The sequence below is a fragment of the Myotis myotis genome, unplaced genomic scaffold (assembly GCF_014108235.1).
Source record: "Myotis myotis isolate mMyoMyo1 unplaced genomic scaffold, mMyoMyo1.p scaffold_m19_p_20, whole genome shotgun sequence".
Classification (NCBI taxonomy): domain Eukaryota; kingdom Metazoa; phylum Chordata; class Mammalia; order Chiroptera; family Vespertilionidae; genus Myotis; species Myotis myotis.
Window position 1 is genome coordinate 15,379,388 of NW_023416325.1, and position 26,123 is coordinate 15,405,510.

At 38.6% G+C, this 26,123-nt stretch overlaps 1 protein-coding gene across 2 annotated transcripts in view; it reads right to left on the reverse strand.

The window, feature by feature from the left end:
- Positions 1–4,289: 4,289 nt before the first annotated feature.
- Positions 4,290–26,123, reverse strand: part of PPTC7 (protein phosphatase targeting COQ7) — a 45,801-nt gene continuing 23,967 nt past the window's right edge. Inside the window, exons 2-6 of one of the 2 annotated variants that reach the window (XM_036353464.1) lie at positions 23,469–23,648; positions 17,316–17,514; positions 13,218–13,341; positions 9,724–9,853; positions 4,290–8,288 (exon numbers count right to left, since the gene is read on the reverse strand). In XM_036353464.1, the coding sequence (XP_036209357.1) occupies positions 8,230–8,288; positions 9,724–9,853; positions 13,218–13,341; positions 17,316–17,514; positions 23,469–23,648 (692 nt within the window). In that variant the 3' untranslated portion in view covers positions 4,290–8,229. The remainder of the gene's footprint in view (positions 8,289–9,723; positions 9,854–13,217; positions 13,342–17,315; positions 17,515–23,468; positions 23,649–26,123) is intronic. The other variant, XM_036353465.1, reaches the window with a different exon arrangement.

The following is a 26,123-nucleotide window of genomic DNA, read 5'->3' on the forward strand; positions in this document are numbered from 1 at the left end:
GGTGGATGTGTGGTGTGTGCAAAGCCCTGTGATGGGGGAAACATGGTGGCTTTAAGGAACTGAGGGCTGGCCAGTGTGGTTAGAGAGTAGCAGCCAGGGGGAAACAATGGCACAGGGTGAAGCTCGTGCTGAGGTTGAGAAACCCTGATGCAAAGGTTGCTGAAAAGTCTAAGAGCGACCAGGAGAGTATGGCATGAGGAAGGTACAAGAAGGAAGTGTCTAAGTAGGAAGTGGGATGAAGACTGAAAATGGCCATTGGCTTAAGGATGTGAAGATTTTTGGTAACCATAATAAGAGTTTCTATGAAATGGTGATGTCAGGAGCTTTCAGATAGGACTAAATAGGAGAATAAGAAAATGGAGACAGCAAGTGTAGACAACTATAGCAGAGGTAAGGTGGGGAGGAACAGGATGGGACTTCTTATATATTTTAAGGATTAGAGACATTATTTTAAAATGCTTATATTCCTATCCAGTAGAGGGGAGGCTGTGAGGCAGTAGGGAGGAAAGGATGGGCATTAGCTGGGAAAAGGGGTGCACTTCTGTCACAGGAGGAGAGAAAGGAGAAGATGGGAGTCAAGCAGAATTGCCTGCAGAATCTGCCTTTGTCCTCTGTCTCCTACAACCCTGGTGTTAGTTTAAATGGCTCAGGTAGGGGAGTCACACATTTCACACTTAGTCTATATTGTCTTGGACTCCCTTGAAAAGCAGGATGGACTTCTGCTTTTCTAAACATCTTCATCTCGTACCACAACCATATGTAGAAATAGCTTGTTAACTATATGTAATTTGCTTTAAATCCATTATACGACTTGGAAAGCAGAAGTTTTCTGTGCAGGAAAAAGGCTCACTAGAATTTTTTGCGCCCCGCCCCCAAAGATGTGCAAGTCCTAATAGCCAGAACCCCTCATTAGAGTTCTTCACTGCATGTTCACATTAGAGCTTTTAGCATTTTCTTTGCCAGTTTTATAAAGGTATTTATTTTTTTATTTGAATGTTTTTTGATTTTTTATAGAGAGGAAGGTAGAGGGATAGAGAGTTAGAAACATCAATGAGAGAGAAACATCGATCAGCTGCCTCCTGCACACTCCCCACTGCGGATGTGCCTGCAACCAAGGTACATGCCCTTGACCGGAATCGAACCTGGGACCCTTCAGTCCGCAGGCTGATGCTCTATCCACTGAACTAAATCGGTTAGGGCTATTTATTTTTAAAATATATTTGCATTGATTTCAGAGAGGAAGGGGGAGAGAGAGAGACAGAAACATCAATGATGAGAGAGAATCATTGATCGGCTGCCTCCTGCACGCCCCACAGATAGAGCCCCCAGTCCAGGCATGTGCCTGATGGGGAATAGAACTGTAACCTCCTGGTTCGTAGGTCAATGCTCAACCACTGAGCCATGCTGGCTAGGCTATAAAGGTATTTAAACGTTCTTCAGCAGTCATTTGGAGTGCACCAATACTGCTTGTAGAGTTTCGTGACTAATAGGTATTTTTGTATTTGATTGCAAACATTTGAATTTTGGTGCTTTCAGACATAGTTATGCAGTCTTTTCTTGTGTAGTGCCATGATGTTTTTGGTCACTGCTTTTTATATTGTTATGATTTTAAGCAAAATCCCTGGGGGAGGGAGTCAAGAATAAAAATACTAGTTGTACCGGTTAATAATGTGGATTTTTTTCAATAGATGGAGTTACCCATATGTTGATATATGCAATTTGATATGTATCCTGTTTTGTTGTATTGACAAGCTTCAAAACTTCATACGTCAAATTTTCTGAAGGTATTAGCATCACAGATATTTTTATGCTTAAAAATGTCGAATTTCGTGCCAAAAAAAAGAGCATTTGCGGGAAGTTTTAATCCATTACTTTATTGTGAAGAAAAGTGCTGCTGAAAGTTATCATATACTTCAGGAAGCTTATGGTAAACATGCTCCACCTCAAGATACTGTGAACGCTGGTTGAAATGCTTTAAAAGTGATCATTTCGATGTGAAAGACAAAGAACATCCAAGTCAACCAAAAAAGTTTGAAGACCAACAATTACAAGCATTATTGGATGAAGATGCATGTCAAACTCAGAACAACTTGCAGAAACATTAAACATTGCTCAGCAAACAATTTCCAATCGTTTACAAGCAGTGGGAAAGATTTTAAAGGAAGGAAAATGGGTGCTACATCAACTGAATGAAAGACAAATGGAAAACCGAAAAGTCATCAGTAAAATGTTGCTTCAACGGCACAAAAGAAAGTCTTTTTGCATCGAATTGTGACTGGCGATGAAAAGTGGATTTATTTTGAGAATCGCAAATGCACAAAATCATGGATTGATCCAGGTCAACCATCAACATCGATTGCAAGGCCAAATCGCTTCGGAAAGAAGACAATGCTCTGAGTTTGGTGGGATCAGGAAGGTGTGGTGTATTATGAGCTTCTAAAACCAGGTGAAACTGTTAATACTGATTACTACCGACAACAAATAATCAATTTGAACCACGCTTTGATCGTGAAACAACCAGAATATGCCAGAAGACACGGCAAAGTAATTTTGCTTCATGATAACGCACCAGCACACACTTCAAAACCAGTTAAAGACATGTTAAAATATCTTGCCTGGGAAGTATTAACCCACCCGCTGTATTCACCAGACTTTGCTCCTTCATATTACCACTTGTTCTGATCAATGGCACACGCACTTTCTGAGCAGCACTTCAAAACGTACAAAGAAGTGGAAAATTGTGTCTCTGAATGGTTTGCCTCAAAACAAGAAAAGTTCTATTGGGACAGTATCCACAAATTACCTGAAAGATGGGGGAAATGTGTAGCTAGCGATGGATATTACTTTGAATAAAGCACTTTTGATGTTTCTCTTGAACTTATCGTGTTTTCTTTGACTACAAAATCCGCTGTATTAACTGATATACCTGGTACATCGCTACCTCCCTCACTTTGGAGACTTTTTATATATTGTAAAATCTTATTTGTGATAGCTTTAAATTATCCTGATTTTCAGATGCAATTTTCTGTAGTGTAAGGCAAAAAATAATTTAATGGAAGTGATGCCAAAAAGTTATTTCTGTATATCTGACATAGAGCACTTACCTCCACTGTCAAAAAAGCCTGGATTTGGAGTGGGATGAGGTGGAAAATGAGCGTCTCTGTTCTTTGCCCCTTTAAGAATAATCTTGTTACCTGCACAGACTAAAATATCTGGCACAAAAGCATTCTTATGTAATATCTGATGATGTAAGCCTCTCCCTCCCCCAAACCTGTTTAAAAGTCAATTATAACCTGACAAACTAGACTTCTGTAACATCTTATTATTAAGTCTTTGTGAAACCACCAAATCCCAAAGAAATGTTAACTGGTAAGCAATTGTACTTGAGATTTTGTGAGGAATTCATAAACAAAGGTGGCTGAGTGGATCAGTCAACTTTAGAACTGTGAACAGACTTCTAACTAAAACCAGAATGAACTTGGCTCTTGTAGCTCAGTAATGAGTCAGAGCTACCCACAATAACCTAATAAAAACCCAGGTTCATCCAAAATGTTCCTCAGTGAATGAAAATGGGCTTTTGGTGGAAACTGACAATACCCACATAATTTCAAGCAATTCTTTCACATGTAGGCTAAAGATTTCTGTATCTCATGCTTACACCAGTGACTAACATTGAATTTCACATGATCCATGGGCAACTATAGATCTCCTTGCAGAGGATGAAAGTTTTTGGCTCACTCTTGGAAATGGGCAGGGGGGGTTAGGTCCCGGAGACATCATCATCAGTAATTGCCTGGATGCTGCACTAATCTGTAAAAGACAGTTATACTGTTAAACTGTATTTAATTTGGATTTTAGATACAGAATGCTAAATTTAAACAACAGCTGCACTAATCTGTAAAAGACAGTTATACTGTTAAACTGTATTTAATTTGGATTTTAGATACAGAATGCTAAATTTAAACAACACCAGATTTTTCTGTGTTTTCACTTCATACCATGTAGAAGATGCAAAAGCCTTCTCAGCTAGGAAACCATGTGTATTTTACATTGAGTTATCAGTCCATTTTGATGAATTTTTGAGGAAGATAAACTGATGTAGTAAACCAGCTGGTGAAAAAGAGCTAACGCAGAGAACTAGTAAAAGACAAAATAATAGCTACAAAGTACGGAGTCACTGCTAGGCTGACTAAGAGGGTTGGAAATGAGGACTTGATAGAGACCAACAAACTTAGTGTCAGGGTTGGTGTCTTATTTAGTTACGATTTCAATTAAGAGGAGTACACAGATTAGTATAAATACTATATTTATTAAATATCTTTACAGTTTATTTAAATGTATTTACAGAACTATTCCTGCATAAGTTATATTTCAGACATCCAATTCAGGTCATTGCCTTTTGGGTAAGACAAATAATGATAGTCTCAACAGAAAAAAGCAGCTCATTAGTATATATAAATTCAAACTTGCTTCATTATTTAGCCATCTTTGCCACAAACTACCTGCTAACCGTTAAAATTTTGACATTGACACTGCCAATTTTTAGTTGAGAAGTTCAATTTTACAAATATTTTTTAATGAATAAAATTCAAATGTTTTGTTTCATATTTTCAGTTTTATAAGCAGATTTCGTTTTTTTGTTTGATATTGTAAAATTTGTTAAATGCAAAAATGTGATTGTTTCCAGGGAAATTTGATGCTGTAGCTTCTACCAAAGATAGCTGGTATAAGGTGACAAGGAACCAAGAATTTATTCCAAAGTACAAACACTTATAGTTCTAGTCAATCTTGTTTACAATCTCCAAAACTCTCAAAAACGGACTCAGTAAATTCCCACAATTCCTGCCTTGTTACTTGATGTGGTAGGATGGTGGTACTGAAGGTGGTACTGAAGGCTACTGTTCTATCCAAAACAAATGTAGCTGATAGGAGAGACACTCCCATCATGCAAAGCTTGAAATCTAGTTGCTAATCTAGATACAGCCCAACCCCCAGACATACACACCTGGAATGGATTCTTTTGTGATTTAGTACCCATCGACCATGTCAAGCCAGTACAGTAATTTAGGACAAATAACTTGTTTTCCCCTTCATTCCTTCTTTCACTTTTTAAGAGCCTAGGGCTCTACTGCACATCCGTTCAGTAAATATTTTTTGTGCGCAGGCAGCTTAAGTTCACAGGAAGAAATAAGGTTCTGATATGTTTAGAGTGCACTTTTTAAAACAGAACAAAATAAAAATTTCAAGCATGTGATAAAAATATTGATTTTTTATAATACAGTATTGCTTTATAAATATAGATGGAAAAGCTATAAACTTTACTGGTCTTTGGTGCATCCAGAGAGAGATAATTTGCCTTTTGTAAATTAGAAATCCAAATTCTCTTTTGTTATAAAAGTCCATTACATGAGGCAAATGTGTGTGTGTGTCTTTTTTATACTGCTTGATTTAAAATACAATTAACACACACATCAAGTTCAGAATCAGACCCACCAAGTGGCATATTTCAGTCATACCCCACAGAGACTTGGGTCCTGTGACTGGAAAATTCCAGCATGGGTCCAACAGCCTCTAACCACCGAGAATGGAAGGAGAGTTACTTGATAAGCAGCACTCCAACTGACCACTGGCAGCCAAAAAATTAAGTGCATAACACAAAAAGGACAGGGAAAAGAGAAAATATTTTGTATTACTAAATTTACAGGCCAGGTCCAAAAGTTAGTTCCACGGTGAAACTCGATTCTTGTCCCATTAAATTCAACATCACTGGAACAAACATATTGTAAATTTCTAACAATAATTTCTCAAGAAAGATAAGTTGATAAAATAAGTTGTATTAAAACACCACCAATCTAACTTTACAAAGATTGTGTTTGATGGGTTAAATGAGAGCAAAGCCAGTGACTTAATCAGCACTGCTCTACCAGGAATCAAGTCTAGGCATTGGAAAATTAATGCAAAATATATCCAGATCATAGGCTATGTACCTCTGACCAGAAATAATTAGAAATCCAATAAAAGAACTAATGTCATCAGCCCAAGTATAAATGTACTTCTTGCAACAAAACCCTTCTGGATGCAACTTTCTTTACTTTTTAAAATACACAGAGACTGCAAATAGTTTGTGCAAAATAAATACCCTGCCACTTGCCACTCTGGCTTCTGTGTTTTATCACAGCACAATGGGTTCTCATTACTTAAACAGTCTCCCTCCACCCCCCATCTCATCTACCAAAGAACTGTTTTGTCAAGTTAGGGTAGTTAAGGCATTCTGACATGTAATTAAAGGTGATTCAAAATAGATATCTAACATTATGCCAATTTAGGAATAGTAGATAAATTACTGAACGGCTTACAAATGAATAACTCATTCTTATTATAAATGAAATGCCTGTTACAAGCATGATGCATTGAAATATAGTAATGACATGTACATGGTACATGTTAAACCATTTTAAATAAAACAAAAGCTTGACAGTTACTCAAATATACAGTACAAATTCACAAAAACAAAATCTTTTAAAACAAGTTGAGGTAACCTCAAACATAAATTTTAATGCAATAAACCAGGAAGTATGTATCTCCTTTAGAGAAAGAGACTTTCTATATTCTCCTCAAGTAGATTCTCATCAGGTTTAATTGCATTCTCATCTATACACCAATGTTACCTGACTTATATATAAAACATGGCTTTAATTTAAGGATTGCTAACTATATTTTTCTACCACCAAGTTAATGAAGAAAAAAGACTGACCCAAAAATATATATCTTTACAGCAGTTGACTTATACACAAACCTTAAAAATAAGTTTGAACTTGCAGATAATGGGAAAACTGAATGTGGGATAGTTTTATAAGGAAACTATACACTGCAAGATGGCTATTTGGAAACTGTAAACATTAAGCTTGATTCAGAAACCCCTAAATTTCTGTGTAGGGCAAATGCAAGTGTCAGATCATCTCTAGTTTTCCTCATGGACTCTTGTACTGCTGCTACTGCCCACAGTGCTCCTTCCACATGGACCCCCTGAATTTGGTGCATGCTCTATAGCAGCGGTTCTCAACCTGTGGGTCGCGACCATCGGAAAACACATATAGCATATCAGATATTTACATTACGATTCATAACAGTAGCAAAATTACAGTTATGAAGTAGCAACAAAAATAATTTTATGGTCGGGGGTCACCACAACATGAGGAACTGTATTAAAGAGTCACGGAGTTAGGAAGGTTGAGAACCACTGCTCTAAAGAAAGCAAGGCTACTAAAGGGTCTGAGTGAGACTATGAGTAGCATGACCCCCAAAATCCAAAATAACAGCTGTCCATTCTCAACCCATTAGGCCGATGGGCCTAGAGCTCCCACACAGGGGCATCATGTCAGACAGCTGGGAGGATTTCAGCCATAACATTAAATTCCTTGGCTTTGAGGAGTTCTACAATCTTGAGTAACATTCCCATTAAAATTTTGGTAAAGAGTCTCCCTACTCCTCCTGCAGTTCAGGCCACCAGCCTGTGACTTGGATGAATCAATAAACTGCCAAAACTTTGATCACAGGATCACAATTAAGCATCTTTTAAAAACATGAAACGTTTGCATCCATAGAATTAAACTGAAATTTTCTTCCAATTTGTAAGAAAAAAAGCTCCTGGATCAAGATTTCATAATTCAGAGCAATGTTTTAGAGCAGAATTATAAGCCCCTGAAAAATAGGAGTTTATAATGAAAACACAAAGCCACACCCAATCATCATAACAAAGACTGTATAGTACACGTGTAACATTTCTACATTTCTGTTGATGAATAATATATGTTTCTAGGAGATGTACCATAACATAGAATTTGTGTTAGACTTTTACACACTGTAATTTTGAATTCACTTTACCAACATTACTCATTTTCTTCAATACTTCAAGCATTTTTGAAAAGTAATAGCCATTTTAGCTTTGAAAACCTCCCATCCCATCATGGAAAGGACAATGAGAAGTGAAGGCCAATCTTCAAATCTTGATTCTCTTCAAAGTTGCTGGCAGATATGAGCTAGTGAATGACAGTAGTGGTTCTTAACAAAGATCTCAATGGGGTCTCAAAAAGACAGGCAAAAAGGCATACATCACTGGCCATTGAGATCAGTGGCAAAGAAACGTGGTCCTGCCAGCAGGATCAGTACACACGGCTGGGGAAAATTTGGGATGATGGAAGGAAAGGCAGAAATTGACACCTAGGTGTGTCAGTCTGTATACTCAGCCACTATGGAAAGAAGGACGGTGATGTCATCTGGCTTTCCACCTAAAACAAAAATGAAAATGTGGTCATGTATCTTAAAAAGAAAAGTCAATCAAAACTGTAAGCCTAAGAAAGTTCTAGGAGACAAATGCTTACAATTCATGAAGGTTTGATTTGTCAATATATTTTAGTAGAGGAAAGAAAAAAATATTTGATAAAGAGAAATAAAGCCCAGCCAGTGTGGCTTAGTGGTTGAGCGTCAACCTATGAACCAGGAGGTCACAGTTCGATTCCTGGTCAGGGCACATGCCCGGGTTGTGGGCTTGATCCTTGGTGTGGAGGGTGCAGGAGGCAGCCAATCAGTGATTCTCTTTCATTATTGATGTTTCTCTCTCTCTCTCTCCCTCTCCCTTCCTCTCTGAAATCAATAAAAATATATTTTTTAATAAAAGAGAAGAATGAAAAAACCAAGAAATTACATGTAACTTAACTGACGCTTAAAAAAACCTTCCCTGCTCTTTAAAACAGTAGTTCTGATAAAATGGCCACTACCTCCTGTTTATAGCAATCACAATAAAGAAAATCTGGTTAAGATAAATTCTGCCTGAAGCAGCAGCCATGTAGGTTGCTTGGTAAAACAACAACAACAACAACAACAACAAAAACAATAAAAAAACAAACAAAAAAACACACACAAAAAAACAGAAAAGATAAATTCTGCCTGACAAGAAAGTTACATGTTTCTATCCACAATCCTAATTTGGACAAACATACCCACTGTTTTGAAATTAGGAACAATCTTGTATTCTAATTTGCCAAACAGCTATGGCATGTGCTTTTTCCTATTTTAATATTTCCTGGAAGGCTAAGAAATGCTTCACATGTCATAATATTATACTAGCAAGAAACTGACCAACTGTACTAGTTCTGATATGTTACCACCAACACATCATCCCAGCTCTAAGACTGAGCTATTGGCCTGCTCCCAAAGTTACATATCACTTAGTAGATAGAAGGGCTCTTCAAGCAAGGACAGGTTAACATTACTTCCCTCTTCAAAACCTGCTGTGGCAATTTGGCAGGCAAATACTGTCAACGAGTCCCACAAAGCCAGAGGAAGGGAGAAGTGAAATGTCAGACCCATGAAGGGCAGAATGTTAAACTGCTGGGAATGTCCAGTCCTTCCAGGCAGAGTTTGGAGGCCTCTTGGGCTGAGGTCCAAGCAGTGCAGTGGTGGCAATAAAGGGCTTCAGATTCCGGTTGCCTCTGTAGCCTATGAAGTTCAGCTCTGAAGGGCGTCCTCTGTGAGGAAGACATGATGACATGCACTTGCTCTTGTCTTCCAGTGTTAAGGCCTAATGACCTAGCTCAAAGCCACCGCTCACAGCTAAGACAAGACATCTCAACAGTCCCACCCAAGTGCTCTTGTTTACCTCACCCCACAGCTTAGAATGTTCCCATCTTACTTGTCCCTATGACCTTCCTAAAGAATGCTTACCTCTCACATTCAGTCCGTTGTCACATGCAAACTGTGCAAAAGGTGACATATAATTTGGGTCATAGGCCAGCTCATGAGCTTGCTCAGCAATGCTTCTTGCCGTCTGTTGTATACTCTCATAATTTGAATTCTAAGATGAAGGATGAGGGAGTTATTTTTACCATAATGTCTCACATGATTTTTGTATTCAAGTATACTTACAAATAGCACTGTTTAAGACAGTAACATTTATCCAATCAGTTTCCACCATTTACTTTTTTAAAAAAATATATTTTATTGATTTTTACAGAGAGGAAGGGAGAGGGATAGAGAGTTAGAAACACTGATGAGAGAGAAACATCGATCAGCTGCCTCCCGCACACCCCCTACTGGGGATGTGCCCGCAAACAAGATACATGCCCTTGACCAGAATCGAACCTGGGACCTTTCAGTCCACAGGCCAACACTCTATCCACTGAGCCAAACCGGTTAGGGCCACCATTTACATTTTATTCCAGTTAGAGAAGACAATCAACATTGCACCCTGACTAAAATGAATGAGCCCACCAGTGCTGCCTGCATACAATGTGAATCAGAAAGTTTTTGATAGGTGGCCTTGGGCCCTGAGGTTTGGGTTTTTACTTCTGCCTTTTCCCCCATTTGAAATTCTTAAGGTATTTTTGCTAAAATAGGATGAGATTGAACGGGCAAATTTTTATAGCACTTTAGGGATGACCTCAAAAATTTCCTTGCTGCCAAACCGGTTTGGCTCAGTGGATAGAGCATCGATCGGCCTGCGGACTGAAAGGTCCCAGGTTCGATTCCGGTCAAGGGCATGTACCTCGGTTGCGGGCACATCTCCAGTAGGGGGTGTGCAGGAGGCGGCTAGTCGATGTTTCTCTCTCATCGATGTTTCTAACTCTCTATCCCTCTCCCTTCCTCTCTGTAAAAAATCAATAAAATATATTAAAAAAAAAAAAATTTTCCTTGCTGCCCTAGCCGGTTTGGCTCAGTGGATAAGTGCATTGGCCTACGAACCGAAGGGTTCCGGGTTCAATTCCAGTAAAGGGCACGTACTTCGTACCTCGGTTGCAGGTTCCTCCCAGGCCCAGGCCCTGGTCAGAGCATGTGCAGGAGGCAACCAATCGATGTGTTTCTCTCAGATCGATGTTTCTCTCTCTCTTTCCCTCTCCCACTCTCTCTAAAAATCAATGGAAAAATATCCTCGGTGAGGATTAAAAAAAATAGTATTTTTTTCCCTTGCTTATAAATGCGCTCCTGGCCAACACCAGTTTGCTCTCTAAGAGCTGCCAGGTTCCCTACTGAAAATACCTTTAGAATTTTATATCATGATGAAGATTCTTATTTAGCTGTATAATCTTGAGCCAATCCCTTACCCTTGCTACTTCAACTTCATCAGTAAAATGGAATGGGAAACAATGTTACCTCAGTGAGAGGCCTTCCCTGATCAATCTTTCTAAAACAGCAGCCCTCTCTATTCCCTATCTCTTTACCCTGCTTCTTCTTATTTACCACAAACATTACAGGGTGGGGCAAAAGTAGATTTACAGTTGTTCGTATGCAAAATAATACAAGCCCTAGCTGGTTTGGCTCAGTGGATAGAGTGTCGGCCTGTGGACTAAAGGGTCAAGGGGACATACTTTGGTTGCAGGGTCCTTCCCAGCCTGGGCCCTGGTCAGGACTCGTGCAGGAGGCAACCAATCGACTTGTTTCTCTCACATCGATGTTTCTCTCTGTCCCTCTCTCTCTACTCTCCCTAAAAATCAATGGAAAAATATCCTTGGGTGAGGATTAACAACAACAAAATAATAATAAAATAATAATAGTAATAATACAATTAAATAATACAAGAATAAACTGTTTCACGTACTCATAACTATAAATCTACTTTTGCCCCACCCTGTCTGTATATTATCTTTTTCTTTCTCTGTATTATCTACCTTCCTTCACTAGAATAGAAGCTCCAGAGGATAGGGACTGTCATTTCTGCCCACCACCCTGTCACCACAGAGTATAGTACAGCCGTGGGCAAACTACGGCCCGCGGGCTGGATCTGGCCCGTTTGAAATGAATAAAACTAAAAAAAAAAAAAAAAAGACCGTACCCTTTTATGTAATGATGTTTACTTTGAATTTATATTAGTTCACACAAACACTCCATCCATGCTTTTGTTCCGGCCCTCCGGTCCAGTTTAAGAACCCATTGTGGCCCTCGAGTCAAAAAGTTTGCCCACCCCTGGTATAGTACCACTACAGTAAGCACCAGGACTTTACTGAACCCCACAGATGAGGCCTGGTACTAAGGATTCTGTACTCCTGGTCTCAGTTAATTTTCACCATAACCCTATAAAACAGGGCCTTTTGTACTCCCAATTTACAGGTGAGGAAAATATTGCTTAAAAGGTTTAAAAACTGCCCTAACCGGTTTGGCTCAATGGATAGAGCGTCAGCCTGTGGACTGAAGGGTCCTGGGTTTGATTCCGGTCAAGGGCATGTACCTTGGTTGCGGGCACGTCCCCAGTGGGGAGTGTGCGGGAGGCAGCTGAATCGATGTTTCTCTCTCATCGATGTTTCTAGCTCTCTATCCCTCTCCCTTCCTCTCTGTGAAAAATCAATAAAATATATTAAAAAAAAAAGATTTAAAAACTTAGAGTTACAGTGGTTAGCGATAAAAGCATGAGAAAAGGCTAACTTTTCCCAGAGTGACAATGTTTACAAAGCCAGAAGAATATGGAAACACAGGTTTTCACTTTCTTCCATTCTCTGTATGGGTCAAAGCTGAATGGCTTTATTACTGGTGACAGCTCAGATCACATCAAGGCCCTTAACTGCCTGATGCCCTTGACTGCTATCTTGGCTGGCTCTGGTATGATGACTTCCTATCTTTCCCAGCCTCAACACCTGCTGGGTTTGTTATGAGACTAAAATGAGAAAAGGACCAGGAGGTAACACTATTTTTTTTTCTGTTGAAATGTTTTATTTTATTTCTTATTTTTTATTAGTTAAGGTATTACAAATGTGTCCTTATCCCCCCCATTAACCCCCCCCCCCCCCGCACTCATGTTCTCACATGTTCTCATCCCCCTGTTGGCCATGTCCATTGGTTTGGCTTATATGCATGCATACAAGTCCTTTGGTTGATCTCTTCCCCTTATTTTCCCTCTGGGGAGTGATAGTCTGATCGCTGGAGGTAACACTATTAAATAAATACCATTAAAATACAATGAAAAATGCAAACAAGAAATTTCTTATCTGGACTTTTTCTATCTTTACCACCCTACTAAAAGCTTGGTGAAAAGCCTTTTTCCTTTAAATTCTCCATTTGTGAATATTTCCACTTACAACTGATTGAAAAACTGGTACTATTATTAATTTCCTATGTTCACAAAATAGTCCTTTTCAAAACTATAAAAAAAGATAATGCAATTGAATGGAGAAAATTTAACTGCCCAGAGAGGGCCACTGTTTCCAAGGGCCAACCTTTCAGTTAATTACCTTTAACTTTTTTAGCTCCTGCAGGATCATATAATCAGGCATGTTGTCAAAGAGTCCATCTGTCGCTGTCAGGATAATATCTCCTAACTGGACATCAAAAGATGTGCTATCAGCAACATCTGGGCTGTGACACAGAAAGGGTAAGGGAAAGTTAAGAAAGCTCTTTAGAGATACCATTCAAAGTTTCCAACAGGCACTATGTTACAGTGTAATAATGCTTTAAGAAAAACTAATTTATATTAGGAGTCAATAATAAAAGCCAGTCATTCTGAAATTCCTAACCTTGAAAACAATTAATTAAACACTCTTATATAAATATTTCAAAAGCTTAACTGAAACTACCAAGTAAAATAGTGTGTGGTGATTAGTCATATGTGATTTCAGAGGAGGAAGGGTTCTTTTCTGAGTCAGATGCTAGCATGTCTCTAAAATCCTAGTGCAAATGAGTCTTTATTTCCTAATTCTTTAGAGCCACATTCCATCCTCTCTTATTCATTGTCCACTCATCAGTTCCCTGCAGACTTGAACCTGGCTCTCAGGGGGTTGTGTTATAGTGGAATAACTATGAGAGCATGCAAATCCTCTAAGAATTCATTCATGGGAAACACATGCAATAATATAGTACTAGTAATTACTAGTGCATTATTGGAAATTCTATGTTAGTTTTACTAAAGGGCACTTATTCTGGTAGAGTGAGGACTGTGTATCTCCCAGGGCTTACAAAGTGCTCCACATGCATAAGTATTTATTAGTGTGCCTGGTACATAGATCTTCAATAAATATCTGTTGAATGACTAAATGAATGAAGAAACAAAGTAACTGGCCCTCCAAATTGAGGAATAAAAAACACACAAAAATAACCTTTGTGATATGTTGTTAATGAAGAGAGGAAGGTACAGAGAGTGAAACAGATAACAGTGGCCGAAACCGGTTTGGCTCAGTGGATAGAGCGTCGGCCTGCGGACTGAAGGGTCCCAGGTTCGATTCCGGTCAAGGGCATGTACCTGGGTTGCGGGCATATCCCCAGTGGGAGATGTGCAGGAGGCAGCTGATCGATGTTTCTCTCTCATGATGTTTCTAACTCTCTATCTCTCTCTCTTCCTCTCTGTAAAAAATCAATAAAATATATTTTAAAAAAAAAAGAAAAACACATATATAATTACATATTAACAAACAAACAAACAAACAAACAAACAGATAACAGTGGCTGCCTCTGAGGAGAGAATGTGTGGCTGGCAGCAGGAGTAGGAGGTAGACTTTGCACTACATCTTTTTGCATAAAACTTTTAAAAATATAGATGGGAGATTTTTTTCCTCTGACAAAACCTAATGAAAGCAGAGAATGGGGGGAAAAAAACCCAGGTGTGGAGAAAACAGAAAAGACCATATATTCAAAGAGTTAATGGCCCCCTGAGAGGCCAATTCTCAGCCACTTCCAAAGTCCAGACTCACTGCTTCCAGGACTCCAGGGTGAGGAAAAGGTGTGAGAGATACCCGATAACCTGCTTTAACTTGTAAGTGAACAAGAGCCAGGAAAAAATGCATACATTGACCCAGAAGGGTGGGGCCAGACTGAGGCACCCTAAGCTTGACAGAAAAAAAACACACACCCAAACCTGTATAAGCAACATGTTATAAAAGTTGTGAAGAGAAAACACAAGAAACTAACAATCCACCCCTGCCTGCTGGAAAATGCTACAAAGTGCAACTGAGAAAATTTCTGGTTCATCATCTCCTCAGAGGAAAGAAGCAGCACATCTAAAAGTTCTATGATGGGCTTTCTCAAGGAACAAATTAACTTATACATTCATACAACAAATATTTTGTAACAACAGCTACTTAACCTTGACCCTTAAGTCAAGGTTAAAATAATATTTTATAGATAAGATGGAGTAATAGCTAAGATACAGGGGGAAGTGAGGGAGACGGGACTAAAACTGGTGGAAATCAAGTTGATTTCTTCTGTGGAATAAAGAAAAAATACAAGACACTTCACATTTGCTCAGTCTTTGGAAGCTAATCAGATTCTACAAGTTTAGATTAATGACCAGGTTGGCACTGAAGCTCGATTTTACGCTGAGGTTTTTCTTTCCCCAGGAGTGTCCTTTGCTATTCTGCCTGTGAGAGACTCACTACCATTGGACAATTTGTCCTCTTCTCCCAACACTCCCACCCATGAGCTTGGTGTTCTGCCAGCTGCAGTTCTGCCCATTTTGATTGAACATACTGTGCTGCTGGAAACTTTTGACTGCACTGAAACACGAGCTGAAATCACATGCTAATAAGCTGTCTCTGGGCTCCAGGGGAAGAAACCTTCACCTTACTGGTAGGCCAGGCCAAGTGCTGCCCTAACCAGACTGTCCCAGAGATAGTGTGTGAGATACGGCAGGGCTGCGCAGCACTCAGAAGCCAAAACAAGAAGCATCAAATAAAGGAAAATTAAAACACTGTTCTCCAAAAACTGTTAGCTGAACTTAATATCTACCAAGGCCTTGGGGGATCTAAGGTCTGCTCACTTCAATATGGTTAATATTAATGTGTATTACACTGAAGAAGGGCCCATAATCAAATATTCTTCCAATTATGGTAATCTGTCTTAATCTGAAAGTAAAAAATGCTTCCCTCTCTCTAGGAGTCAATAATAGATTTTAGATGGGCAATGCTGAACACCTCATTATGTAATATGCTCATTCCAGTTTAAAAGATGGTAGTGATGCCCTAGCCAGTTTGGCTCAGTGTACAGAGTGTCAGCCCTCAGACTGAAGGGTTGCAGGTTCGATTCTGGTCAAGGGCACATGTGGGAGGCAACCAAATGATGTTGCCTCTCTCACATTGATATTTCTCTCTCTCTGGCTCTCCCCCTTCCTTCTACTCTCTCTAAAAATCAATGGAAAAATTGTCAGGTGAGGATTAACAAGAAATAAAAGATGGTAGAATAATCATTTTATCTTAGTTAGGGCTTAAGATCTGGTTTTATAAGAGCTATTAAGTAGAGACAACAGATACTGCTAGAATGCTTCAATTTTTACAAAAGCTTTATCACCCAGTTAACAACATTTATGAATCACCAACAATGTTTGTCCTAGGTCTTACAACGTTGTTATAGACAGTGAAATCGGAGATTGTCTTAGCCTTGTCTGTACTCTGATCTTAGAAAAGATAAACTGTAAAAGTTGATTTAAAAAAGTACTGATTGTCTCAAAAATTTCTCTTCCCAATTTAAAAATGAACTGAGGGTCCTGCCAGTGTCGCTCAGTGGTTAGAACAGCAATGGCCTACACATGGAAGGATCCCAGGTTCGATTCCCCATTAAGGGCACGTACCTGGTTTGCAAGTTCGATCCCTGCCCTGGTTAGGACGCATGTGGTGCGGGAGGCAACCCACTGATGTGTCTTTCTCATACACTGATGTTTCTCTCTTCCCCCTTCCCTCTCTCCCTCCCTCCCTTCTACTCTCTAAAATCAATGGGAAAAATATCCTTGGGTGAGGATTAAAAAAAAAAGAACTGAGGGAAGGTGTCAGAAGAAAAAGAGAACACCTCAACAGCGTCATCACAGAACATATCCAAGACCACTTTTCATTCCATTTCCTGTAAGCTAACTTGGTCCTGACAGGTACTGCCTGGACTGCAAGCTCTATTTGATACATGTAGTAGGAGGCCCTGAGAATCAGGAAGTTATTCTGATAAATAAAGCAGGTGCCTGTTTGTACTCTTCCCTAGTAACGTATGCAAAATCTTGCACAGACAATGGCATGCATGAACAATAACTCATTTCTCCAGCAAAATTTAACACAACTATACATACCATGAGATCTTGGTATGAAAAACTGATATTTTATAAGCTTGAAATAGCATTTTCAGTCTGGTCAAATTATTGGGTGTTTATTAGAATTTAACTTGGCTGCAATATCAAATATATGCAAAGTATCTTTCGAAGTCAAACTAAAAGGTTCTCCTGATGAGAATATTCTCGATGTCTTTTTTTTCTCATTTGGGAATGGAAATTGCCTATCGCCACTGCGGTTGAGGGGGACGGGAGGGAACCTGTGAGTAAGCCACGCCCTGTTAACACTTTAATGAGTGAAAGGGGAGATTACCTGTCACTCAAGACGACTCCTTCGGCTTCTGGTGGTGCAATTGAGAGCTGGAATGGAGTGTTGAAGTAATGCTGCTGCTCATCTGATCGGTGCACAACTTCGCCACCCCTGACAACCAGAAAGCCTGAATCACCCAGGTTTGCTGTGTGTAACCGGTGGCTAGTTCTGTCCAGCACCACGATGCAGGCAGTACTGCTACCTAGAAACAAAAATAGTCTCCATTTATTTTCTCTTCCAAGGTTGCCTTTTTACACATATTTTTATCATATTACCTCAAAGAACAACATGCCATAATTTGAACCTTTGCTTAAAAAGGACCTTTCTTAGTTATGCTCCATGTCGCCAACGAATGTCATTAATAACCTGATCAGGGTCCAAATGGTGGAAAAGAAAAAGGAATTTCTATGATACATAGTACATGGGCCATTGATAATCTGAATTCTTCCATTTGCAGAGATAGAAAACAATAAAAATGGCTGGTATTTAGCCATATTATTTCATTTCAATAGTGCTATTATCTATGCCAAATGCTCAAAAGCATGTTGTTGAGATATTAAGCTTTAATATTTAAATGCCAGAATGAGAATGCTACATTTCCCTGACATTTCTCATTAGTCACTGGGAGGAAGCCTCCACAAAATTCACTAGCATTTAAGACAGGGCATGCAACTACAATTTTTAACCAGATTCCCATCTGTTGAGGTCACAAAGAACTTTTATTTGGAACTGATTCACTCTGAAGTAACAAGACTAATTTTCCCAGGTGGCTTGTGGAATTGACCTGTTCACTTTACAGAGACTACTAATGTTCAGATGGAAGAGACCACATTCTAAGTAGAGAGCAAAAGCTTCCATGTACCTTTGCAGCACATAGCTCGCATGACCTTCCCCAGAATGAAAGGTTGTAATTACAACTAGTAAGATTACTTCAAGTACTAAAATTTAAACTTATATCTAAAGAAAAAAAGACAAAATAGAAATATAAGCAGTTCACCAAGAAATATATAAAAAATGATCATCTACTAGTTTAACAAGAATCAAAAGAAGGTAACCCATGCTGTTATCAAGAGTATATCAAACATGGTCACTCTCATTCCATAGTGGAGAGAGAGCAAAACTAAACAACTTTTCTAAAGGGCAATATAGCCCTAAAAATGTGCATATCCACTGGTAAGAATTTATTCTAAGAAAATAATTAGAGATGCAAATAAGACTTAAGTATCAAAACACCATTTAATATTAGGAAGAATTGGAAGCAACTGCAACATCTAAAATTAAGGGACTGGTTAAATAAATTATAGTACATCCGTACCATGGCAGGCTATATACACTGTCACATAATACTTAAAGAGCATTCTCTTATGTAAATCAGCCTGCCTGTGTCTGAATACTACCTCTGCTACTTACTAGCTGTGTGACCTGTGGCAAATTAACCTCTTGGTGCCTCAGTGCCTACATCCATGAAAATAGGGATAACAGTAATTACCTCATAGCGTTGTGAGGATAAAATTAGTTAAATCATGTCAAACACTTATAATAATACACAGTAAGTGTTAGCTTTCTTTTTTTAAAATTTAAATTCTTTATTGTTGAAAGTATTACATATGTCTTTTTCCCCCTGTTGACCTCTCCCCGGCTGCTCCTGCACCCAGAACATGCCATCTCCCCGCTACTGTCTATGTCCATTGGTTATGCTTATATGCATGCACACAAATCCTTTGGTTGATCACTTACCCCCCCCACCCCCCAAGTGTTAGCTTTTTAATAGCCACTAAAATTGTGTTAGAGAAATATATTTGAAAAGGAAGGATGATGACTTAAGTCAAACAAGCAGATTACAAGCTAGTATTGAAGCTTTCTTTAAAAAAAAAAAGTGTAGCTGCCTCCTTAGCGCAGTAGGCAGCGCGTCAGTCTCATAAAAAAAAAAGTGGCCCTGACTGGTTTGGCTCCGTGGATAGAGCGTCGGCCTGCGGACTGAAGGGTCCCAGGTTCGATTCTGGTCAGGGGCATGTACCTTGGTTGCGGGCACATCCCCATTGGGGGGATGTGCAGGAGGCAGCTGATCGATGTTTCCCTCTCATCAATGTTTCTAACTCTCTATCCCTCTCCCTTCCTCTCTGTGAATAATCAATAAAATATTTAAAAAAAAAAAAGTGATACCAAACTTAAAGAATTGTACATCAAAAACAGTGAAATTTATTTATTTTTTATTTTTTTTAATATATTTTATTTATTCTCTACAGAAAGGGAGAGGGACAGAGAGTCAGAAACATCGATGAGACAGAAACATCGATCAGCTGCCTCCTGCACACTCCCCACTGGGCATGTGCCTGCAACCAAGGTACATGCCCTTGACCAGAATCGAACCCGGGACCCCTGAGTCCGCAGGCCAATGCTCTATCCACTGAGCCAAACCAGCTAGGGCTGAAATTTATTTTTTTAAAAAGCAATAGTAGGCAAAGGCCAAACTGTTAAGCAAAATGAAATAAAAAAACAAAAACAAACAGGGTGTGGAATTAGCTGTGTTAAAACCCAGTGTGCCATCACTTTTTGGTTGTGTGACTGCCGGCAGGCAAACCACTTATTCTCTCTAGGCCTCAGTCTCTTCCTAACAAAACAGTGAATAAATGTACCTCTGAGCCCTAGCTAGGGTGGTTCATTTGGTTGGGTGCCGTCCCATGCGCCGAAAAAATTACTAGTTCGATTCCAGGTCAGGGTACATGCCCGGGTTTTGGGTTAGATCCCCAGTAGGGGGCATGCAGGATGTTGCGCTTTGTTGTTCCGCTCCCAATATTGATGTTTCTCTTTCTCCCTCTCTACTTCACTCTCTCTAAAAATCAATAAAAATATTTAACAACAACAAAAAAGTACCTATGAACCTAGTTCATGGCACTGTTGTGAGCACACAGTAGATTCAATTCCTGTTATCATTATACTATGCACAAACATGCACAGAAAAATAACAGGAAGCATAATCACTGATTTAATTTTTGCTATTAATTTTTTCTAAATGAAAATGTATAACTTAGTAATTTAAAAACACTTAAATATAAGCATTAGCCTCATTATAATGTTCAGAAATTCCATTTTTTTGTTTCTACAGTATATGCACGGGTACTAACCTGACACTCCGATGTTAAGCTATCTATTAGTCTCTATCCATTTAAAGTCAAAGAAAAACAAAGGCACTGTAACAAACTGGAAGTGCTGTCAGATAACCTACTCCACAGCTTACATTAGAGCCAAGATAGCCAATTACCCTTCTTTCTTAACTCAATGCACAGAAAAATCCAATCATTTATCATTAATAGAATCATCATACAAAATATGTTCTGCCCCATAGCCACTTGTCAAAAATATGAATAGCATGGGGCACATGTTCTTGCTCAGTTCTCCACCCCCCACTTCCAGTCTCTTGGTCACTAAACTCTATAATGAGAGAAGCAAAGGGAAAAATAAAGAAAAGATAAAAAGATCTTCTGAAAGCTGATAGAATTAATCTGAGAAAAAGATGACAGATGAGTAGCACAGCCTTAAAATTTTTGCTGCAGTAAGGACTCATGTTGATTTATTAAACCCAGACTATCATTTTGCTATGGTTGTAGCTGTAACCCGCTGAGTTAGGATCAAAATGGTCCTCAGAAGTCAAGGAGCTTTAATATGCAAAGCAGTACCAACAAAGGCAAGCCTAGCCTTATAAAATCATCTGGGCATGGAGTGTACACTCCTCCTTTGCCTCTTCAAATTACTGATGTGTGCACAAGGCTCAGGCCCTAACAACCTAATACTGAGAGAAGAGCTTATCACGCTTAGGTGTTTGGAGAGGAACAAGTAGGCAAGGAGGAAAAGATGCTGAGAATAACAGCAATGAGTGCTCAGATGACTGGCCAATCCAGACAGGCACCCAAGTAAATCCCTCATGCTAAAATGGAAATGTTTTTATCACCTGGCCCCTTATTTTATAAACAACTAAGCCTTTAATGTAATAAACAGAGAAAAGAATAAGCTTATTAGGAATGACACCTCAAATTCTTAAGATATGTTGGCTTCATAAGACCTAAATCTACTTTAAGGATTTCTGAGGAAATATATGCTAACAATTAGCCTGTGATGCCAACCCAGATCTAAAAGCAATTAGATAGTCTCAAGAAATAAGTGGTTACTGCTATCAACTTGCCCTCCATATTGATAGTTATAGGCTTTGTAGCAATTGCTTGATTTAAAAAAAAAAAAAGATTACCTAATCTTGTAAATTATCATTATTTGCAATTATATGAGGTTTAGTAAAACTCAGCAGTCTGTCTGCCAAAATACTAGTATGCTTAAATTTAGTTACAAATAGCTTAGATATTTGTAGATTAGGTAAGAAAAAAGTACATATGTGTCAAACACGGTAACAAGGATTATTTCAATGTGTCTTTTAGGAGAAAAAACTATAATATTCAATGTGAAAAAAACCTTTGATATGTCCTTAAATTTATTAAGATCTCCCAATTACATGAGGGTAAACAAAAAGGGAAGTAAGGATAAGGAAAAAAGTTAGCAAGAAGAAAGCTTTCAAAGTGCAAAAATAGGATAGCTGCTATTCTGTAAATGGTTATTCCAAGTCACAATAAATGCATGGGGTTGGGGGCAGAGGATTCATCTCTGTTAGATGTTAGACTATTAGATGGTATTCTGCAATGTCCTCTTTTCCCTCAACAACATGTTTCTGAGTGCTGCAGGCAGCTTTAAGTTGCCCCCCCCCCCCCCCCCCAACACCCCTCTCCATTCAACATATGAAGCAAGGGTCAGGGGTTAAGAGGTTTGCATAAAGTCATATGGCATGTTGATAGAGAGGTACTAGAAAGAGAATCTAGGATGTTCCACTATGCCAGGCAAGCTCCAAATTCCATGCCCAAAATAGCAAATTAAGACAAAGCAGTATATTGAAACCTCAAGGCAAGATTTCTCTTCAGTTAGAAATAAAACAAGCTGGTTAATCACAGCACAGAGAAAAAAAAAAGATGGCAGCATGATGAAAAGAAACTGTTCTTAAGGATTTAAAGTGAAGGCAAAATTCTACAATGTAGAGCTCTCCATTAACACTGAACAGAGGCTGATTTTAAATTCGGATGGTGACTGGGAGGAGGGGGGGGGCTTCTAGTAACCAGAAAGATGCTGGCAATTAGCATAAAATTAATAACACCCTTTCTGAAATTCTGCATAGAAGGCTGGGAAAGTTACTGGTTAAGTTTCCAGGAAACCATTTAACAAATAAATGTAGAAGCTTGGCCAAAGGATGCTCCATTAGTATACTAAATGAGCACTAGGTATTTGGACAGTTTCTAATAACAAGATTAACAGGAATCTATTTTGTGCCATGGTATTTCAGCTAACTGCTATTAGTCTGGGGTATCTATCTGCAACCTGAACTCCCTACAGGTAATCAACTGAATTTTTCATGCCAGACCTCACTCCTTTCTTCCTCCCTTGGAAAGAACCCCTATTCTGAATTATATAATCACTTGTTTTTCTTTCTTCTTTTATCATATTTTAGAATCCCTAAACAATTTTTACTTTTCAAAAATATGTTTTTATTGACTTTAGAGAAGGGGAAGGGAGAGAGAAACATTGAGAGAAATATGGCTGCCTTCTGCATGCTCCCCGACCAGGAATCGAACCACCAACTTTTTGGTGCATCGGACAACACTCAACCAACTGAGCCACACTGGCCAGCGCTGTTCCTGAGTATTGCATGCAGCTTTAAATCATTCCTTTTCTAAGTGTGTTTTTCTACTATAAATGGACTTCTAGGTTGTTCCCAATTTTCTGCTATTATAAATAATGCTACTATAAACATTCTTGTGCCTACTCTTTGATATACGGATGTGTAAGAGTTTCTCTAGTCTAGGGTATAGACCTAGAAGTGGAACTGCTGGAGCATACTATCTGTTCATGTTTAACTGTATTCTACAATTCCAAATTGTTTTCCAAAGTGGTTGTACCTATTTACATTCTCTCCAAGCAGTAGTATTTTGTAAGTAAATAGTAAGTATTTAATAGCTTCTTTATCAAACGCTGCTTAAAGGTAGGCTGATTAATTTCTTGGTTTTATTGTTAACCATTTCCTGGGCATCTTTAGAGAGGAAAACACATAGGACATAGACTTACCAAGTAAAGGTACTTTATTTTGCAGCAACTCACAGTAGCTTGTGGTGAGGATTCCAATGGGATTACTCGGGACAAACCGTCCTTCTTTTACTAACCGTTCACATGTCCGCATTAAAGTCCCTGAGAACTGAGACGGATCAACTCCATAGTCTCTCCATCCTCCTACACCATCTGCAACGCCTAAAAAAAAAAAAAAAAAAAAAATTACATTTAAAGGATGTTCTTACCAACTTTTCAGGAATTCCTACCCATCTCCTCCTGACAGTTCATTTTACTACATACCAGTAAACATATTTACCCTGGAATTCAGAATAAAAAGTGCTCAAGTTTGATATACTCTAATACTTCTAAGTCATATTCTCTAACTTAGAATTTGATCTTTCATATATTTATGAATAAACATGCGAGCTACCACAGAGTAGCCTTGCCTACCAGCCAAGAGTACAATTTCAGCAGGATTATTATTGTATAGAAGAAATTTGTGCTATTAATTTTTGTTGTATTTTATAAGAACGTAAAATGATTTTTTTAAAAAAGAGTTCAGATGCTAACAACAATGCAACCGATCCACAGCTGGCAATCATTAAGAATACCAAAAGCTGCAATCTTTTAACTTCAAAAATTAGCCAATAACTGTAAAATAAAGAACAAATTTAAGAATATATCCCATTCCCTTTCCTCCTCCCTAAGAGAAAACCACTATCCTGTCCAGGGCTGAGCTTTCCAATAAAACAGCCACTACCACATGTTGCCAGTGAGCCTTGAAATGGGGCTGATCCAAACTGAGATGTTCTCTAAGTATAAAATGCACACTGGAGTTTGAAAACTTGATATGAAATAAGAGGGTCAACTATCTCATTAACTTCTATATTGAGTACATGTTGAAATAATATTTGGCATATAATGTGTTAAAGAGAATACATTATTAAAATCAATAGCATCTGTGTTTTATTTTTAATTAATGTATAATAAAAAAGTCTCAATAGTAATAAGGATAGTAAGAAAAAAATATCCTTCTGCCTGCTGTGGAGAGCAACAGTGGAAAGAAGGGATGAGTCAGGAGTCTCAGCAACTCCATTATGAAATGGTGGCAGTGCAGTTAGAGTGCAGGGATTTGGGATCTGGTGAAACAAAAGGACTTACAGGTGAACTGGATGGGGAGGGACGTGGGGGCAGCGGAGGTAGGGGAAAGAGAAGCATGGAGGATGACAGGTCTACCCTACCATAAAGAAGTACCACTTTTTTTCCTGTGCTTTTCAAGCAGTTGGAAGGATACCTAGAAATTCATAAGATAATTTTTTTTCTTTTTTATTTAAAGTTTTTATTGTTGACACTATTGCAGATTTTCCCCATTTCCTTCCCCAAGAGAATTTAAGATAGTTTACTTAAAAGATACTTCTTTTGAGGAATTCTTATATCAGTAGGGGTAAGATTTCACCATGGGTTCAAATGCAACAATTTGTGTTAAAACAAGAATGCAATTATAATTCTTGCAACTCCATTTGATGAATCATTCATTCTTTCAAACTACTGCCTGCTCCAGGAAAGAATTTCTTCTTACCAGTTTCTGATCTAAGAGCCACAACTAACTTTATATACAAACTGGTTTCATCTACAAGTGCCCTTCACAAGAAAACCATTAAAATCTGAGATAATGTTGAGAGTTGATCCTGGCACTCACTAAATAATCTGTGAGCAGGTTACAGAGTCTGACCTGACACAGTCCTTCAACATTAATCAGATTTCTCCCAGAATAGAGTGCAACCTTTCAGGTACCTGTTTGCTTTTATATGGGAAAAAGAACTCAGGCAAAATTCCATTGGCTAAATCTCTTTAGGGGAAAAAGAGATTAAAAAACCATATAAACTTTTCAATAAAGCTATGGGGGAGTGGGGGTGGAGGGAGGGAAGCCTTAGCATACATATATAATTTACTTACAAAGAACAACTTATATAATATGAAGAACCATAGTTGGGATTAGAATCAGGCTAAAACCAGAATAATCTTTCACATGTACATCTGAAACCTAATTCATACTAGGCAATTATTTCTACAAAGAAATGAATATTTCCTCTTTTACATTAGCAAAAGCTTCAATCCACAAAAAGAGAGGACACCTTTTATTTTTATTATTATTTTTTAATTTTATTTTGTTTTATTTTTAAATTTATCTTTATTGTTGAAAGTATTACAGATGTACTACCTCCTCCCACCCATTGACCCCCTCCCCTTCTGCCCCCTCCCAAGGCCTTTACTGTTACTGCACTATTGTCTGTCCATGGGTTACGCATATGTGCATATACATTCTTTGGTTAATCTCTTTCTGCCTCCCACCCCCTTCCCTCTGAAATTCATCAGTCTGTTGCATGCTTCAATGTCTCTGGAGAGAGGACACCTTTTAAACAGTGTAATCAATCCAGATATAAAGGGAAATTTCATTTAGAGGTAAAGAAAACAAATGTTAAAAGAGAAGATTGCTGCCTTGGCCGGTTGCTCAATGGTTAGAGTGTTAGCCCGTGGACAGAAGAGTCTCAGGTTTGATTCCCTAGTCAAGGGCAAGTAACCTTGGTTGTGCTTAATTCCCGGCCTGGTCAGGGTGAGTGCAGAAGGCAACCAATCAATGTGTCTCTCGTGTTGATGTTTCTCTTTCTCTTT